Source organism: Eumetopias jubatus, unplaced genomic scaffold (assembly GCF_037043125.1).
Source record: "Eumetopias jubatus isolate StellerSeaLion01/CBP00866 unplaced genomic scaffold, mEumJub1_p1.0 scaffold_10, whole genome shotgun sequence".
Lineage (NCBI taxonomy): Eukaryota > Metazoa > Chordata > Mammalia > Carnivora > Otariidae > Eumetopias > Eumetopias jubatus.
In genome coordinates, this window is record NW_028274816.1 from 16779981 (window position 1) to 16798981 (window position 19001).

The 19001-nt window shown below is 36.0% G+C and overlaps 1 protein-coding gene across 1 annotated transcript in view; it reads right to left on the reverse strand.

Annotated features, from left to right (window-relative positions):
- Window positions 1-19001, reverse strand: part of CDH8 (cadherin 8) — a 334233-nt gene that overhangs the window by 62403 nt on the left and 252829 nt on the right. Inside the window, exon 8 of the mRNA XM_028095485.2 lies at window positions 212-333. Coding sequence (XP_027951286.2) covers window positions 212-333 — 122 coding nt within the window. The remainder of the gene's footprint in view (window positions 1-211; window positions 334-19001) is intronic.

Genomic DNA, 19001 nt, shown 5'->3' on the forward strand with positions numbered 1-19001 from the left:
ACTTGAGGAGCCCATTTGGTCCTGAGTAGAGGGAATCAACCTCTCCAAAAGGCGGGGGGGGGGGAAGCTCCTTCTCCGTTCCCATTTGGATTTTTCCTGCCTGTGACTTTGCAGACCATAAATGATAAGATGCTCACTAGAATGCAGGTTAATCAAGTATGAGACCGTTGTATACAAACATATTCAGCATTAACAACATGGAGATATTTACTTGGCCGGGTTTTCCATTTTCACATAAAAATGCCTCATATTCGGATGCGAATTCAGGGGCGTTGTCATTGACATCCAGCACTTTAATAGCAACAGGCACTCGTGATATCTGACTGTGGTTCCCTATGGGAAAAAAAATAACATCAGCATTGAGGGTACTTCATTTTTAACGTGCAACTCAACTTTCTTCTTGAAAGCATGTGTGTCTGTTTCAACTTCCCTTAATTAGGGCGTTTTCAACATAGGGATGATGGAATCTGACCATTCAATAGGGGGGGAAAAACACGTGCTTGACTGCTTAAAGTATAAATTATGATTTCAAACACCGTTTGCTGGAGCTTAGCTTGGTGAAGACCATCTCTGAAAAACTTAGAGGTTTCCTTGATGAAGAAAGCTTTTAATTTTAATTATAAAATCCATTATACAAGAGAAAAAATTCCCTATGCAATAAAGATTTATCTTTGTTTATCTTGGGTAGAACACAAGTCATTTTTGTGCTATTACTGTATTTGGCCATATATTAAAGGTGAACATGAAAAACGCAGGAAAAGGCCAGAACCAAATCACTTGTCGAGTTTTCTTAACAATGATAAAGATAATATTAAAGATGGGGAACCATACCTTTTGTGAACTCTGTTTTTTTTCTTTTAATCAAAAATTGACCTTGGGATCTTTTTGGATAAGTCATTTTAATACTGTCATTTTCATAAGATTTTCATCAGTGTAAACAGATATTAATCTTCTCATCTTTCCAGGTCAATTCCAACAGCAGAGAATTTAATACATAATCCTTAATCCTTACATCCTTAAATTTTAAAAGTTACACACACACACACACACACACAAATCTGGTGCACCAATACACTGTTGACTTCAGCCATGTGATGATTTTTCATTTGTAATATATGCAATACAGTTTGTACCATGTAACAATCTTTTGATCTCTTGTAAATTATATAGAATGCATTGGTGATGGCCAATTATTTATTTGTTTCTGTGGCACTGAATATTTATATGTAAGCCAAGAGGGGAGCAAGTGTGTGGCTTTTGAATATGAAGAAACAGACTTGCATTTGATGTATTAAAGTGATCTTTGTGATAACTGATTAAATTTAGAGCTCTAAACCCTTCACACACATTTTTTTTTTGTGAAATAGGAAAATATGTCTAAAGCACACACTAAATAATCATAGCCGTGTTATAGGTTTATAGTTAGTTAGACCCACTGGCAATGCTACAAGATTTGAATTTAGTTAACTAGCATGGCTACTCTCCAGTATTCTAATTTGATTAACTATGGATGGATGAAGATTACCCTGTGGAATTCCTACCACCTCAGTCATGGAACATAACCTCACTTCCCCCAAATCAAGCCAGTGGCCTTAAATGTCTTACCTGATAAATCCCTTTTCTTTTACTATCTTACCTCTAATAAATGAATTTGCTCCTCATTCAGAGAGGAACCATGGACCTCTCTGGTTTCGATGGAAAGGGAAGTTTTAAAAAAATGACACGATCCTAAGACAAGGAACTTAAATTTTATGCTTTATCCACTTGTATAATGTGGATAAAGAAGGTACAAGGTATTTGAAATAGAGTACAATTATATCCTTAAAGATTTACCTCTTCTCTAGCCTGGCCGTGAGCTGAATATAGCAGCTGCTAGAGAGTAAAAGGGAATACAGTGTTCGCACTAAACAGCAATATTTGGGGCCCCAGCTTTGCCTTCTACTCCCTATGTGATCCTGAACAAGTGACTTAACCTCCTTTTATTCCAGAGAAAACTGAAACTGAAGAACTTTGTTTCCAGAATGGTTAAAAATAGGAGATAACAGGAGGGTAAAAATGAAGGGGGTGAAATCGGAGGGGGAGATGAACCATGAGAGACTATGAACTCTGAAAAACAAACTGAGGGTTCTAGAGGGGAGGGGGTGAGGGATGGGTTAGCCTGGTGATGGGTATTAAAGAGGGCACGTACTGCATGGAGCACTGGGTGTTACACGCAAACAATGAATCATGGAACACTACATCAAAACTAACGATGTAATGTATGGTGATTAACATAACATGATTAAAAAAAAAAAAAAAAAACCCAGATGTAGCTTTGGCATCCCAGACATGAGACCTTTGTATAGTATAATATTGATGAAGTTCAAAACAAAATATATTTGTTTAAGGTAACTAATCATTGCCACTTCTTCAAGAATACATACAGGTTTCTTAAAAATACTTATGAATGACCACTATTTGAAGTTTGAGTCCAAATATCAAATGCCAAAATGGATATATCCTTAACATTCTCAAAACTGCACTAAAAAATTGCCTCCCTGAGAGACTGAACAATTTAAATTCCATTTTTTTTTTCCTCATGGTACTATTTTCCCCAAGCAGAGTCCCTTTAACTGATTAATTTTATTTTATAATTCTCTGTATCTCAATTCTACAAACTATTGATAAATTATTTATGTAACATTCGTTTTCTCTTCCATATCCTAAACCAACTCTTGTGTATATAAAGGATCACAGGAGCCTTCTGTTACGTTTTTGTCTTCCATTTCTCTACCCTTCAGTTAACAAACAGCCAACCATCAACATAGGCTTAATAAACTACATATACAGTATAGACAGTGAAAAATAAGTGCACAGTCTTTGAAAACTGTAAATTACAAGGAAAAGCTATTCTTAAACATGATTTTGTTCCTTGGAAAGGGAAGAAAATGCTAACCTTGTTGAGTCAGATTCATGGGCAATGGTTGATTGGGTCAAGTCTACCAACTGATACCCTTTGTTTTCCCTCTTATGCTGCACACACACCTGACAGGCAAACATGCATACACAGATTTTTTTCACCATTTTGGCAAGGGATGATTACGCTAAAGCCTGTGTTCTTTTCTCTTTTCCTGATCTCAGCATTGCAAAAAAAAATGATAATTATCTCTTACATCTAGATGGCCAACAGGTGGTAAGACTCCAGCAGAAAAGATAAAAGCTGCATGAGCTGCTTATTGGGCTCTAAACATTAAAGTAGTATACCTTTTCTTATATGTAGTGTCAGGGATAAGGTGGTATTTAACTATTCCAGGACTAAGAACCTTGGAATAGCATCATTATGATTATTTTTTTGTAATGTGGGATGGGAATCTGTCACTTCATCCTGTTAGAAGATCATGAATGACAGAAGGTTCTTCCAGTTACACTTAATTTGTCTTAGCACTTCCACAAGTAAATAATATCTTGTAATTTAATGGACAGTGGGCATTTCAGAAATGATAATATTTTCTTCTTTGTGGGGCATCTGGGTGGCTCAGTCAGTTAAGCCTCTGCCTTCAGCTCAGGTCATGATTCCAAGGTCCTGGGATCGAGTCCCACATCAGGCTTCCTGCTCTATGCAGGTTCTGCCTCTCCCTCTACCCCTTCCCCCTGCTTGTGATCTCTCTTTCTCTCTCTCTCTCTCAAATAAAATCTTTAAAAAATGTTTTCTTCTTTGTTTTGGCCTGTGGAAAACTCAGAACTCAATTTGCAATCTACCGCTCATAACTGTAAAGAACGTAATGGTGTGTATGTTGTGTATTATGTTTACTGAAATTTGGTGTATTTTTTACATTTATTTAATAATTGCCCAAATTTACTAAATTAATTTCTTACAAAGATAGTTGAATTGTATATATTTTTAGGTATTTCTTTTTAATTTAGTAGTTTACAGTATGTCTGATTAAAATAAAAGAAATAAAACCTAAACTGTATATCCTGGCACTGAAAAAGGATATGCTAGTGGATTATGACAAGACAGAATTTCTGTAGCCTTAGTGGTTACATAAAACATACTGGACAGTTAAGCCTAACTAACAATGTAACATCATCCCTTATCTTTGTAACTGTTGAATTCCTTGTTATCCTTTAAAATGCAGTCCAAACTACATCTCTTCCCAAAAGTCTTTTTAACAAACAATTCGGGTTTTATTTTTTTATGTTGTTTTTGTTGTTGTTGTTACTTTTTGACTTGTGGCATGTCAGCAGGAGGAGCAACCCCATCCCATTTCCTGGAAAAATTGGTTAAAAAAAAAAAGGTACATATTTTAAATTACAGTCTTTGGGAAAAGTCCTAAGGGCATATAGCAAATAAAAGCATTTATTCAAGAAAATCTACAAAACGTTGGTACGACAATCTGTGGTATTTGAACCAACACTTGATTACTCCTCCTCCTCTTAGAGGTCAGGAAGATGAGAAATACCCTCTGCACTGACCGAACCAAGAACACAGGGCTCCCTCTCCCCGAAGCTGCTAGTCAAGGACTCTACACCCAGGAGGGGCCGGATGTTAGCATTTCTCATCCTGCTCAGATCCCTGTTGCTGAGACTAAGTTTTGGGCAATGCAGGTGGGGCTTGCATTCTTCCACCAAGTCCCTGATCATGCGACACAGTTCTACATCGGACAAGGCATCCCTAAGAATCCTGGGTCCTGATCTATCTTGCCATGGTTCATAAGGAGAGGTTTCATGCCCAGAGAAGTGAACCAAAAAGACTCAAGGCTATTCCCCCCTCCCCCCAAAGACAGGACCCTCCACTCCTAAAGCAGAATGTCACTAGGAAAGAAGCTTCAGAGCCATGGCTTAGTCATTTGGTCTGGGGATGGGCAGGAGGGTGAAACATCAAGCAGAGAGCTCTGAATCTTTCAGAAAGAACTATTTGCCTTTTAAAGGAATGTGATAAAGTTGAAGCCCAGTGATGATCTCAAAATAGTGGAGGTTGTTGATAGTTGGTGGAGACCATCTGAAGAGCCAAGGACTTCTTTATCTGTGACTGAAGAACTCCAGTCTCTGCCTCAGTCTTCACAGGGATATTTCTTCCTCTTACCATGTCTTCTACTTTTCTATCTCTAATAAAAACAGTCGTTACTATATCTAGGGCCTACCCCAGTAATCTAGGATGATCTCATTTTATAATCTATAATTTAATTATATCTACAAATACCCTTTTTCCAAATAGCACATTCATAGGTTTCTGGGGATAGGACCTGGACATATTTTTTGGGGGTGGGGGGCACCATTTAAGCCACGATATTCCCTCTTCCCAAAAGCTAGGACATTTGTGACTGAATAGGATGATACTCTCCCACACCAGTTCCTGTCGTAAAAAAACAAGGATATGTGAAATTTACTTGTACATGCTTCTTTGAATTCATTTTTCAATATATAATATAAAAGCTCAAGGAGGTTTAAAAAGCTCATAATTCCCTCGTGAGATGTTTGATAACACCCTTTTGTCATTCATTCATTTATTCTTTGATCACTCTTTAGTTATCCAGTAAATAATTTCATTTGTATTCCCAGTTACTAAGCAAAGCTATAAGCAAGGAATCCACAGTACCCTAGCAGATACATTATAATGGTTAGTTTACACCTTCATCCGTCCTACAAAATACTCCTTTACAAAATGCTGCAGAAGGTCACAGGAGACAGACATTGTCCTATAGTCACAGGAAAGATTTAAACAAGGAAATGACCTTTGAATTAGTTTTAAATAATGAATACAAGTACCCTAGGTAAAGAAAGGTGGACACATCTTTCAGACAGAGTTAGCCACATTTGAAAAGGCCCAGAAGCCCAGAGAGGATGCCATCACAATAAATCAGTAGCCCCAGTAGTGAGAGCATCCAGAGAAGCGGTTGGTGGTGACGCCAGGACACAAAGTTGAGGCCAAATCAGGAACAGTCTTCTGTTACATACTGAGTATGGGCTATATCATATGATCATGGTCAAGCCATTAAAATATTCTTGATGAAATTTACAATTTTTAAAATGTTAGCATAAAGCAGACAGGCAAGAAAAGTTAGGGTTGATTTTATCTCGTTTTCCTAAGTATATGAGTATCTCAGAAATATATTATTTCTTGAAACTGTTAAAACTGGGAGAAAAACAATGAAATAAGAAAACTAGTGCCTCATGTCCCCCAAATACCCCCAAATGTGTTACCATTATCTACATTAGATGAACATGCATGATTGAAATTGCACATGTCATATTTAAGTGAAGATTCACTTTTATCTAAACTAATGAAATGATGGCAGTTCAAATTTTAAAGATATAGGAGCAATAAAATTAATTAGATAAGCTTCTGAGGAAATTATTCATGTCCTTTGTGACTGGCCCCAAAATGTTTGCCTTTCATCTGATACACAAACATTAAATATAAAGATATTATAATTAGAAACTTGATTAGCATTCATTAAAGATGAATTTTCTAAACACAAGAGATGCAACACAGTGGCCTGGAAGGAAAAGCCTGTTTCAGTTGGCCACATAAGTGAGACTCTTTTCACATACGATGGGAGGGGGGAAAAAAATGAAATGGCACCTAGTGTAAACAACTCCTTGACTTCTACCATTTGAATTGTAGTGACTTCCTGTCACCTCTCTGTCAGAGAGCCTCATGAATTGCCCATTAATTTTGCCCTTTCATAATCAAAGGTAGTGGAATACTGCCAAGTCTAAGTTACTTGGGAATTTGCTTCTAACTAGTTTCCATGAGCTGTTTTTGCAGGCATCGATTGAAATAAACAGCCTCTCCTTTTCAGACTGTAAGAGAAAAAAATGATTTGACAAATTTAGATATACTGGTGGGGCTCAATAAGTAATTCTTGAGTCTTCTACAAGGAGAAGGGTGGAAGCCACGAGCAGTAAATTACAGTCAACAGGGGAATGCAAAATAGGAGAATTTATAATTGAATAAGGAGGAGAGGAATGAAGGTTTATAAAATAGAAATAGGAACTGAATCTGTGATAAAAAGATAGCAAGTTAGGAAATTTAAAACAAAACTGATGAGAATGTTGAAAGAAAGTCTTGGAAAATAATTTCAGTAGCAGATTTCGGCTTTCTCGTGGCTAAAGATAAAACTTTTTGAGATCTATTATGCCCATCAATGATACGATAATTTCTAAATTGCTAGTGGATGGTTTACCAATCCATAGGTTAGTAAATAGGAACAACTTAGAATATAATTAACCAGTGGATACCAGCAGGGTAAAAATGCTCCTGGGGATATTAGGTTTTTCTCTTGACAATATTCTCACGTGCTACCCTTTCACTGTCATGGCAACAGTATTGGTTCAGACAGTCTTTTGACCCCCTCCAATATATACCAAGAAATTTCCGCCTTCTAAAATGCATCATGGGTGGGGCACCTGGGTGGCTCAGTTGGTTAGGCGACTGCCTTCGGCTCAGGTCATGATCCTGGAGTCCCAGGATCGAGTCCCGCATCGGGCTCCCTGCTCAGCAGGGAGTCTGCTTCTCCCTCTGACCCTCTTCCCTCTCGTGCTCTCTCTCTCTCATTCTCTCTCTCAAATAAATAAATAAAATCTTAAAAAAAAATAAAATGCATCATGGGAGCAGTTAACCACCAGAATTTTTATAATTTTTTGTCGTAGTATTGTGAAAATTTAAGTAAGCCAAACTATGAAGAGGAGGCATTCTATTTTACTCCTTAAAAATCTGTCATATTTACAGAGTAGTTTAGAATTAAATTGGGACTTCAGTCAGATAGGGGCTTTAGTATCAAATAAATAAAGCCCATAAATCATACTCTTCTATTACCTAAATAGTAGTGCTCTCAAGAAAGGGAGAGAAGTGCTCTCTCTCCCTGAGAAAGTTGTGGACTTAGACATATTTCAAAATGGCTTAAACTCCCTGGAGAAATTGACTCCTAAGGGTGACTTTGGCTCAAGTCCTCACTGACCTTGGTCTGGTTTTCCTAACTAACAGCTAAAATGCATGCTACCTGGCTACAGTATTTTCAAATGCTCTCCAAATGGGGAGAAAAATGTGCAGCTCCCTTATTACATTACTCTTTTGTGAACCTGGAAATTGTAGAGTCCTGCATAATCACGTGGCAAGTTCTCCACTCCCCCCCTTCCTGCCTGTCTGCAGCAACCCTCATTATCCTTTTCCTCAGATCAGGAGGTGAGGCCCTTAAAACTAAGTAATTTATGCTTGTACAGTTTTGATGCCGTGGGAAAAAAGTTTTCAAGCCATTGACATGAGCACTAACTTTTTGAACCTCTTGAATTCTGTATTTTTATTAACTGTAAAACTTTACCAGTCACATTCTAAATAGAGAAAACATCTATGACTGTTTATAAATGAAAAATCAATACTAATGAGGAGAGAGCTATTACATTTTCCATTTTATTAGCATCTATTAGAAAATATTACATTTAATTGTTGAGGCTTACAAATTCGGTTTCCTCTGTTGTCTATATGCTTTTGTTTTTGCACGTATGTGTGTATGCATGTGTGATTTTTAGTTTGTTTTGTTTGACATGTGCTGCTCCATTCTACTGTGTATTGTTTTTGCCCAATTTGTGATTCAAATACTGACTTTTTCTGATAACAGCCCTAAATACACGTTTCTAGCTTTCTTACACAACTCCTCTTTCTCCCAACTGTAACAGATAAGGAAATAAAATTCTGTGTTGAGTTTCTAACTCCCATGTCCTCTTTGATAATCTAAATCTTTGCAAAAATCTCTCATTCTACTCTGCCAACAAAATTGCATTACGCCTCTATTACCGAATCCTCAGTGGTTTTTCTTTTCTAATTATTTCAGATAGGATTGATTCAAGATTATTGGAACTGAATATCTTGAAGTAACTTTGACAGTGCAATTCAGTTTAAATCCCTTATATATTCAAATCTTAATTAGGGAGACTCATACTTACAGAGGGATTAATGTAAACATGTATCCAATATTCCGTTTAAATGTTCATTCAGGACCAGCTTAAAACAACAGTGTGCCCCAATACATAGACATGCATACATACGTGCATGCACACAGGACCAAATACACTCTATTAGAGAAGAAAACTAATACTGTCAACTTCCCAGCATTTGTTGCCTGATCTGTTATGTACCGTCTTTTGGGGTTTTGTTGGGTACTGTGAAGATACTTTCTCTCAAATGTAAATATGAAATCAGTCTGTATAACTGAAATATCTTAGTATGTAGTAAAGAAGTGTCCATTCTTGAACATCCAATGAGTCTAAAATAAGGGTATATTACATAGACTCCAGCTATCTTGTCCATATGTACTCAAAGCTAAGAAGTGGTAAAGCTGAAATGTGTGAATCCAGGGCAATGTGACCAACAAATAAGGAAACAAACAGAAACAAACATTATTAAAACATAATACTTAGAAAACATAATCCTGAGTAGAATATTTTCAGTATGAATCTCTCCTCAAACAATATGACCAAATAAACCAATAAACAGTATTTAAAAAGGTTTGATGTTTCCATTAACATGAAATTTTCTATTAGTGAATTTATATATAAAAACATAATAGCCATATTAAAAAAAAAACCTGGGGTGACTCCCTTAAGTTTCTGGTGTGGGGTCAACTTTCGTACTTGAAGTCACCTATGCAAACAATGAGGCATATAAATCTTAAGGTTTTATTCCAGTATAATTTTATAACCTAAACAAACCCCTGTAACCACCATTCAGATCAACACATCCGGCATAACCAGCTCCTCAAAAGCCTTTTATGTACCCCATACCACTCATTATGACTCTTAGGGTAACCTCTTCTCTTACTTAATATGACATTAAATTACCTTCTTCAGAATGTTATAAAAATTGAATTAATATATTATACACACTGGCCTCTTTATCTCTATATAATATTGTGAAATGATTAGTTGTATACAACCCTAGTTCATTTTTCCCATTGTTTTATGGGATTTTATAATTTGATTGAATAAATATACCACAACTTATTTTTCTCTTACTGGTGGACATTTGGGTATTTCAGTTTCAGGCTGTTGGAAAAGTACTACTATAAATATTTTGTGTATATCTTTTGGTACATAAATAAATGAAGTGAGCTATATTGTATACTTAGGAATAAAGTGAAAGATGATCGGATATACATTCTTTCAATTTTAGTGTAGGTGTCCAAATATTTTTCTAATGTGGATGTACCACTTTACACTCTGAGCAGCAATGTGTAAAAGTTCAGGCCACTGCAAGCCTTGAACACCACTTGGTAAAGCCAGTTATTTATTATTCATTTTTAATTTTAGCCATTGTAGAGATACACAACTGTATTTCACTTAGGTCCTAATTTGCAATATCTTGATGATTTGATGCTAAGAAACTATGATGGTAAATATGTCTACTTGGATATCCTCTTCTGTGAAGTCGCTGTTCAGGTTCTTGCCATTTTGTAATGGGGTTGTTTGTTTTTCTAACTGATATGCACATTATATGTTATCAATATGAGTCCTTTGCTACATGGGGTATCACCAGACCTTTTCCCACTGTGTGGCTTGATTTTTCACTCTCTTTGGAGACACAACTTCTGTAATTTCTCTCGCTAATGTTTTGTAGGTTTCTGTTCAAAGGTCTTTCACATCATTCTTTAGATTCTGTTACTTCAGTTGAAGTCTTTTTACTATTGTAAGTAGTATTTTTTTCTCTATTGCTAGAAAATAAAATCTGATTACTTTAGAACCCTAATCATGTAAACTTTTAAAAGTTCAACTGTAGATTTCTTTTTAATTTTTATGCATTCTATCAATCATGTTGTCTGTGATGAGTGACAATTTATTTCTCTTTTTCCAATATTTTCACTTTTACTTCTTGTATCTTACTCTACTGGCTAAAACCTTCAATATAATTGAATAAAGTAGTAATAGTAGACAACCTTATCTCATTTGCAATTTCAGGGAGAAAGTTTTCATTCTTTTAGTCATATTTGCTATGTTTGTTTTTTGTTTTCTTGTAGCAACCCTTTATCAGATTAAATTCCCCGCTATTTCTAGGGTTCCAAGAGCTTTTTTTCATGAACAAGAGATGGATATATATATACTTTTCTGCATCTACTGAGATTGATGATAGGAATTTAGTTTCTCTATTTTAATTTACATTAATAGATTGTTTTCAAATGTTATAACCTGTCCTTGTATTACCTAGTTGTAGTATTATATTTTTGTATTAGTGGTATTGATTTGCTAATACATTACATAGAATTTTGTTTATGAGAAGCAGATTGTTATGTCTCCTTTCATATAATATGCTCATCAGGTTTTAGCATTAAGATTAGGCTGGCTTCGTGACACGAGGTAAAAAATGCTCCGTCTTTTACCTCTCTCTGATAAATCTTGTGTCTGGTTCATTTGGGCATGACGATTTGTGTTAAAAGTTAGTAATTATGGATTCATTTATTCAGTAGAGAAAGTGATAAGTCTACTTTTGCTTTTCTATTATTTATGCCAGTTTGCAAAGACTACATTTTTAACTTACTAGCTTATTTCATATGTAGTTTAAGCCTTATGGGCATAAATAAGTTCATAATGTCCAATTATTACCTTTTTAACATCTATAGAGTCTGTAATAATGTCCCCTTTGATATTGGTAACTTGTACCTTTTCTATTTTTCCTTGCAAGATTCGGTTAACTTTATTCATCTTTACAAATGTACAGCTTTTGTTTTTGTTGAATTTCTCTACAGTATCGGTTTCCAATTTCATTATACTCTATCCTGTATTTACTTAAAAGATTTATTTATTCAAGAGAGAGAGAGTGTGGGAGAAGAGACCGAGGGAGACAGAGTCTCATGCAGACTTCGTGTTGAGCGTGAGCTTGATGTGGAACTAGAATTTAAGACCCTGAGCTCTTGACCTGAGTGGAAACCAAGAATGGGTCGCTTAACCGACTGTGCCACCCAAACACCCCCTAGCCTATATTTATTTCCACGTTTCTACTAGTTTTTAGATTTCTGTTCACTTTTAGCCTATTGGAAGCAGGTGCTTAGGTAACTGATTTTTAGCATTTTTTTTTTTCCAGTATAGACCTTTTAGACTCCTTTCCCTCTAGGCTCTGTGTTAGCTATGTCCGACAAGGTTTGCCATGTCATGGTTTTGTTATCTTTGATTTTTAAAATGTGCTAATTCCCTTTGTGATTTTATTCTGTTTCCCATGGATTAAATAGAAGTGTGTGGCTTAATTTCCAATACTTGGGGATACTTGTAGTTTAGTGTGAGTGTGTGTGTGTGTGTGTGTTTTCCTGGTTGAATTCCATTGTGTTAGAAAAGCATACTTTACAAGAGGTGAGACTTGCTTTATGGCCCAGTTTTTGGACATAGTGGGTAAATATTTCAAGTGTGTTTTGAGCAGAACATTTTTTGTAATTTTGAGTGCAGTGTTTTAGACATTTCAATTAGAAAAGATTACAAATGACAGTATTCAAACACTATCCTTGTAATTTTGTTTTTTGGTGTTTTTTTGTTTTGGTCTTTTTGGGGGGCTACTTTGATTAGCAGAGAGTTGGGGTAAAACTCTATCTACATCTATTGATTTATTTTTCCCTTTGTTTCTGTCTTTTTTTTTTTACTCTATATACTTGGGAAATACATTATTAGGAACATATGAATTTAAGTTTTTTATATCTTCCTGATGAATTTAATGATCATTATGAAAATTTTCTCTTTATTTTTGGTAGTATCTCTTTCTTCCTACTCTGTAGCTGAACTACTTTGTTTTGAATTGGCATGATTGAGCTTCCTTTAATCCTCAGAGTCCTTACGTGTCCTTTATTGATTTCACTCATATGTGGAATTTAAGAAAGAAAACAGATGAACATATGGGAAGGAAAAAGAAAGAGTCTCTTAACTATAGAGAAAAAACTGAGGGTTACTAGAGGGACGGGGCGTGGGGGAATGGGCTAAAAGAGTGATGGGTATTAAGGAGGGCACCTACTGGGCGCCTGGGTGGCTCATTTGGTTAAGCGACTGCCTTCGGCTCAGGTCATGATCCTGGAGTCCTGGGATCGAGTCCCGCATCGGGCTCCCTGCTCAGCGAGGAGTCTGCTTCTCCCTCTGACCCTCCCCCGTCTCATGTACTCTCTCTCTCTCTCATTCTCTCTCTCTCAAATAAATAAATAAATAAATAATCTTTAAAAAAAAAAAAGAGGGCACCTGCTGTGATGAGCAGTGGGAGTTATATTTAAGTGATGAATCACTGAATTCTCCTGAAACCAATATTACAGTATTTGTTAATTAGATAGGATTTAAGTAAAAATTTGAGGGGAAAAAAAAGTTACCATAGTTAAGAAATGTGATTCAAGTATTAGTTGCTTTCTTTTCCATAGGTTTTCTTTTCCAAGATTGCTTCAGCTCTTGGGGGCCTGGTGGCTCAGTAGGTCAGCTCACGTCATGATCTCTGGGTTGTGAGACTGTGCCCTATGTTCGGTTTTTAATTTTTTATACTTTTCCTTCATCAATTCTTTACTATTTTTCCTTTCTGTATTCTTTTGGATTGATAAATTTTAATTTTTCCATTTCCCCATTAGCCAGTTAGTTACATAGACTTCTATGAATACTACTTTAGTGGTAACATTAAATATCATTTATTTTTTATATTATTACCAGTATAGGTTACATACAGTGTTTTTTTAGTTTCAGGTTTACAATATAATGACTCCACAACTCTACACACTACTCAGTGCCCATCAAGGTAAGTGCGCTCTTGATCCCCTCATCTGTTCCAGCCATCCCCCCGCTCCCAACTCGTCTCTGGTAACTATCTGTTCTCCATAGTTAAGAGTCTGGTTTTTGGTTTGTTTCTTTATTTTCCATTAATAGTATGTTTTGTTTCCCCAATCCCACATATGAGTGAGATCATATGGTATTTGTCTTTCTCTGACTGATGTCACTCAGCATTATACTCTCTAGATCCATCTATATCGTTGCAAATGGCAAGATTTCATTCTTAATTATGGCTGAATTATATATATTTAATACATAAATTATGAATTATGTTATTTATAAATATAAAATATAAATATATTTTATAGATATGCACACACACACACAAACACTTCTTTATCCATTCACCTATCAGTGGGCACTTGGATTGCTTCCAAAATTTGGCTATTGTAAAAAATGCAGTGAACATAGGGGTACATGTATCTTTTCAAATTAGTGTTTTTGTATTCTTTAGGTAAATACCCAGAAGTGTGATTAATAGGTCATAGGGTAGTTCAATTTTGAATTTTTTCAGGAACCTCCATACTCTTTTCCTCAGTCGCTGCATCCATTTGTATTCCCACCAACAGTGCACAAAGGTTCCTTTTTCTCCACATCCTCAACCAAACTTGTTGTTTGTTGTTTTTCATTTTAGCCATTCTGACAGGCATGATGTGATGTCTCATGGTAGTTTTGATTTGCATTTCCCTGGTGATGAATGATGTTGAGCATCTTTTCATGTGTCTGTTGGCCATCTGCATTTCTTCTTTAGAGAACTATCTGTCCATGTCTTCCGCCTGTTTTTTAAATTGGATTATTTGTTTTTCGGGTCTTGATTTATTTTTATATTTTGGATACTAACCCTTTATCAACTATGTCATTTGCCATTTAGTGGGTTGTCTTTTCGTTTTGTTGACAGTTTCCTTTGCTATGCAGAAGCTTTTTATTTTGATGTAGTCTGAACAATTGTATTTTTGCTGCCTTAAGAACATACATCTAGGAAAATTTCATGGCCAAGTTCAGAGAAATTACTGTCTGTGCTCCCTTCTAGGATTTTTAGTTTCCGCTACCACATATAGGTCCTTAATCCGCTTTGGGTTTTTTTTGTGTGTGTGATGAAAGACAGTCATCCAGTTCCATTCTATTGCATGTAGCTGTCCAAACTTCCCAGCACCATTTGTTAGAGACTTTTTCCCTTTGTATATTCTTGCCTCCTTTGTCAAAGATGAATTGACCACATGATTGTGGGTTTAATTCTGAGTTTTCTATTCTGTTCCACTGATCTATTTGTCAATTTTTTTTTTTTTTTTTTTTTTTTTTTTTTTGGTGCCAGTAGCACACTGTTTTGATTACCACCGCTTTGTAGTGTAACTTAAGTCTAGAATGGTGATGTCTCCAGTTTAGGTTTTCTTTTCCAAGATTGCTTCAGCTCTTGGGGGCCTGGTGGCTCAGTAGGTCAGCTCAGGTCATGATCTCTGGGTTGTGAGACTGTGCCCTATGTTCGGCTCCACTCTGAGCATGGATCCTGCTTAAGATTCTCCCTCTGCCCTCCCTCCCCCCCACACTGCTGCCCAACTTTCACTTTCTCTAAAAAAAAAATTGGCTATTTGGAGTCTTTCGTAGTTCCATACAAACTTTAGAATTATTTGTATCAATTCTGTAAAAAATGCTGGTGGTATTTTGTAGGGATTACATTAAATCTGTAGATTGCTTTGGGCAGTATGGACATTTTAACAATATTAGTCTCCCAGTCCATGAGCATTTAATGTCTTTCCATTTATTTGTGTCTTCAGTTTCTTTCATCGGTGTTCTATAGTTTTCACAGTATAAGTCTTTGACTTCCTTGGTGAAGTTTATTCTTAGACATTTTATTATTTTGGGTGCAATTATAAATGGGATTGCCTTCTTAATTTCTCTTCTTCTTCATTATCCCTGTATAATAATGCAATTGATTTTGTATCCTGTGACTTTGAATTCATTTCTCAATTGTAGCAGTTTTTTGGTGGACTCTTTAGGGTTTTCTCTATACAGTATAATGTCAGCTGCAAATAGTGGACCTTTTACTACTTCTTCCTTACCAGTCTGGATGTGCTTTATTTCTTTTTGTTGTCTGATTGCTATGTCTAGGACTTTCCATACTATAATGGATAAAAGTGATGAGAGTGAACATCTTTACCTTGTTACTGACCTCAAGGAAAAAGCTCTCCATTTTTCCCCATTATGATATTCACAGTGGGTTTTTTGTAGATAGCCTTTATTAATTTGAGGCCTGCTCCCTCTAAACCTACTTTGTAGAGGGTTTTTATCATGAGTGGATGTTGTAGTTTGTCCAGTGCTTTTTCTGTATATATGGAAATAATCATATGGGTTTTATGCTCTTAATGATACCATTTATGATTTTGATTCATTTGCAAATATTGATATTCAGTAAATCTCAGTAGATTGTGGTGAATTATTTTTTTAAATGTATTACTGTGTTCACTGATAGTATTGTACAAAAGATATTTGCATCTGTGTTCATCAGAGATACTGGCCTATAATTTAATTTTTTTTTTTAGTAGTGTCCTTACCTAGTTTTGGTATCAGGGTAATGCTGGCCTCATAATGAATTTGGAAGTTTTCCTTCCTCTTCAATTTTTTTGCAGTAGTTTGGGAAGCAGAGATACTAGCTCTTCTTTAAATGTTTGGTAGAAATGAGCTGTGAAGCCGTCTGGTCCTGGACTTCGGTTTGGTGGGAGTTTTTGGATTACTGATTCAATTTCATTGCTGGTAGCTGGTCTGTTCAAATTTTCTATTTCTGTCTGCTTCAGCTTTGGTAGGTGATATGTTTCTAGGAATTTATGTATTTTTTCCAGGTTGAATTTGTTGGCATAAAATTTTTCATAATATTCGTTCATAATCCTTATATCTGTGGTGTTGGTTATGTCTCCTCTTTCATTTTTGAATTTGAGTCTTCTCTCTCTGTTTCTCTTTCCTTTTTTTTAATGATTCTGAGTAAAAGTTAATTTGTTGATCTTTCCAAAGAACCAGCTCCTGGTCTCAGTGATTATCCTTTCTATTCTAGTGTAGTCTATTCTGTTCTGTTCTATTCTGATTCTAATCTAAATTCTGTTCTAATTCTATTCTAATTCAATTCTAATTATATTCTATTCTAATTGTATTCTATGCTATGCTATTATTATCCTTTTAGTTTCTACTTGTTCTGGTTTTGAGTTTTATTTGTTCTTTTTCTAGGTCCTTTAGAGGTGTAAGGTTAGGTTGCCTGAGATTCCTCTTGCTTCTTGAGGTAGGCCTGTATTGCTATAAATTTCGTTCTGAGAACAGCTTTTGCGGCATCCTAAAGATTTGGGACCACTGTGTTTTCATTTTCAATTTTTTCCATATAATTTTTTATTTCTTCTTTGATTTCTAGATTGACCCTTTCATCGTTTAGTAGTATGTTATTTAACGTCCATGTACTTGTGCTCTTTCTAGACTTGTGTTATGTTTGATTTCTAGTTTCATAGCATTGCGGTCAGAAAAGGTGCACAGTATAACTTGGATCTTTTTGAATTTGTTTTACTTCTTTTGTGGCCTAATACATGTTCTATTCTGGCAAATATACCATGTGCACTTGAAAAGAATGTATATTCTGTGGCTGCCTAGGAGGTAAATTTCTAAAGAAATCTGTTAGCTTCATCTGGTCCAAGGTGTCTTTCAAAGCCACTGCTTCCTTGTTGATTGCATGAATGATCTAGCCATTGATGAAGGATGGGGTGTTAAAGCCCCTTACTATTATTGTATTGCTATCAATAACTTCTTTTATGTTTGTTATTAACTCCTTTATGTATTTGGGTACTCCCATTTTGGGTGCATAAATATTTACAATTGCTATATCATCTTGCTGGATTCTTCCCTTTAATAATATAGTGTCCTTTGTCCCTTGTTACGGTCTTTAAAATCTATTTTGTCTGACGTTAGTATTGCTATCCTGGCTTTCTTTTCACATGTGCATGATAAATGCTTCCATCCCTTCACTTTTTTTTTTTTTTTTAAAGATTTTATTTATTTATTTATTAGAGAGCGAGCGAGCAACAGCATGAGAGGGGAGAGGGTCAGAGGGAGAAGCAGGCTCCCCGCCGAGCTGGGAGTCCAATGCGGGACTCGATCCCGGGACTCCAGGATCATGACCTGAGCCGAAGGCAGTTGCTTAACCAACTGAGCCACCCAGGTGCCCCATGCCTTCACTTTCAATCTGCATGTCTTTAGGTCTGAAATTAGTCTCTTGTAGACGGCATACAGATGGATCTTGCTTTGATAACATTCTGTCACCCTTGTCCTCTTATTGGAGCACTTAGTCCGTTTACATTCAAAGTAATTATTGATAGGTGTGTATTGCCATTTTATGACTTGTTCTATGCTTGTTTTTATAGTTCTGTTCCTTTCTTCTCTTGCTGTCTTCTCTGACAATAAGTTGGCTTTCTTTAGTGATACCTTTGGATTCCTTTCTCTTCATTTTTTGTTATTACTGGTTTTTCATTTTTGGTTACCGTTAGGATTATATATAACATCTTAACCATACTGCAGTCTATATTAAGTTGATGGTTGCTTAGGTTTGAACCCATACTTAACTCATCTCCCCGACCCCCCCACTACATACATTTTAGGTAAATGTATCATACTTTACACTCTTTTACTCGGTGAGTCCCTTAACTGATTTTTGCAGATAAACTTATTTTACTGCTTTTTTGCTTTCTACTTTACTTAGGGTTTTCCTCTCTACTCATGGTCCCCTCTATGATTTCATGTAGTAATGGTTTCGTGGTCATGAACTCCTTAACCCCTCCCCCCCAACTCTTTCTCTCTCCTTATGTTCTGAATGATAGCCTTATTGGATCAGGTGTTTTTGGTTGCCTTTTTTTTTTTTTTTTTTTTTCCTTTCAGCACTTTGAATATATTCTGCCCCTCCCTTCTGGCCTGCAAAGTTGCTCCTGATAAAGCAGCTGCTGGCCTTCTGGGGTTTCCCTTACATGTTAGTATTTTCTCTTGTTTTTGTTTTTCTTTTAAAGATTTTATTTATTTATTTGACAAAGAGAGTGAGGGAGGGAATACAAGCAGGGGGCATGGGAGAGGGAGAAGCAGGCTTCCCACTGAGCAGGGAACCCGATGTGGGGCTCGATCCCAGGACCCTGGGATCATGATCTGAGCCAAAGGCGGACACTTAACGACTGAACCACCCAGTTGGTTTTTAAAATTCTCACTTTATCACTACTTTCTGCTATTTTTTTTTT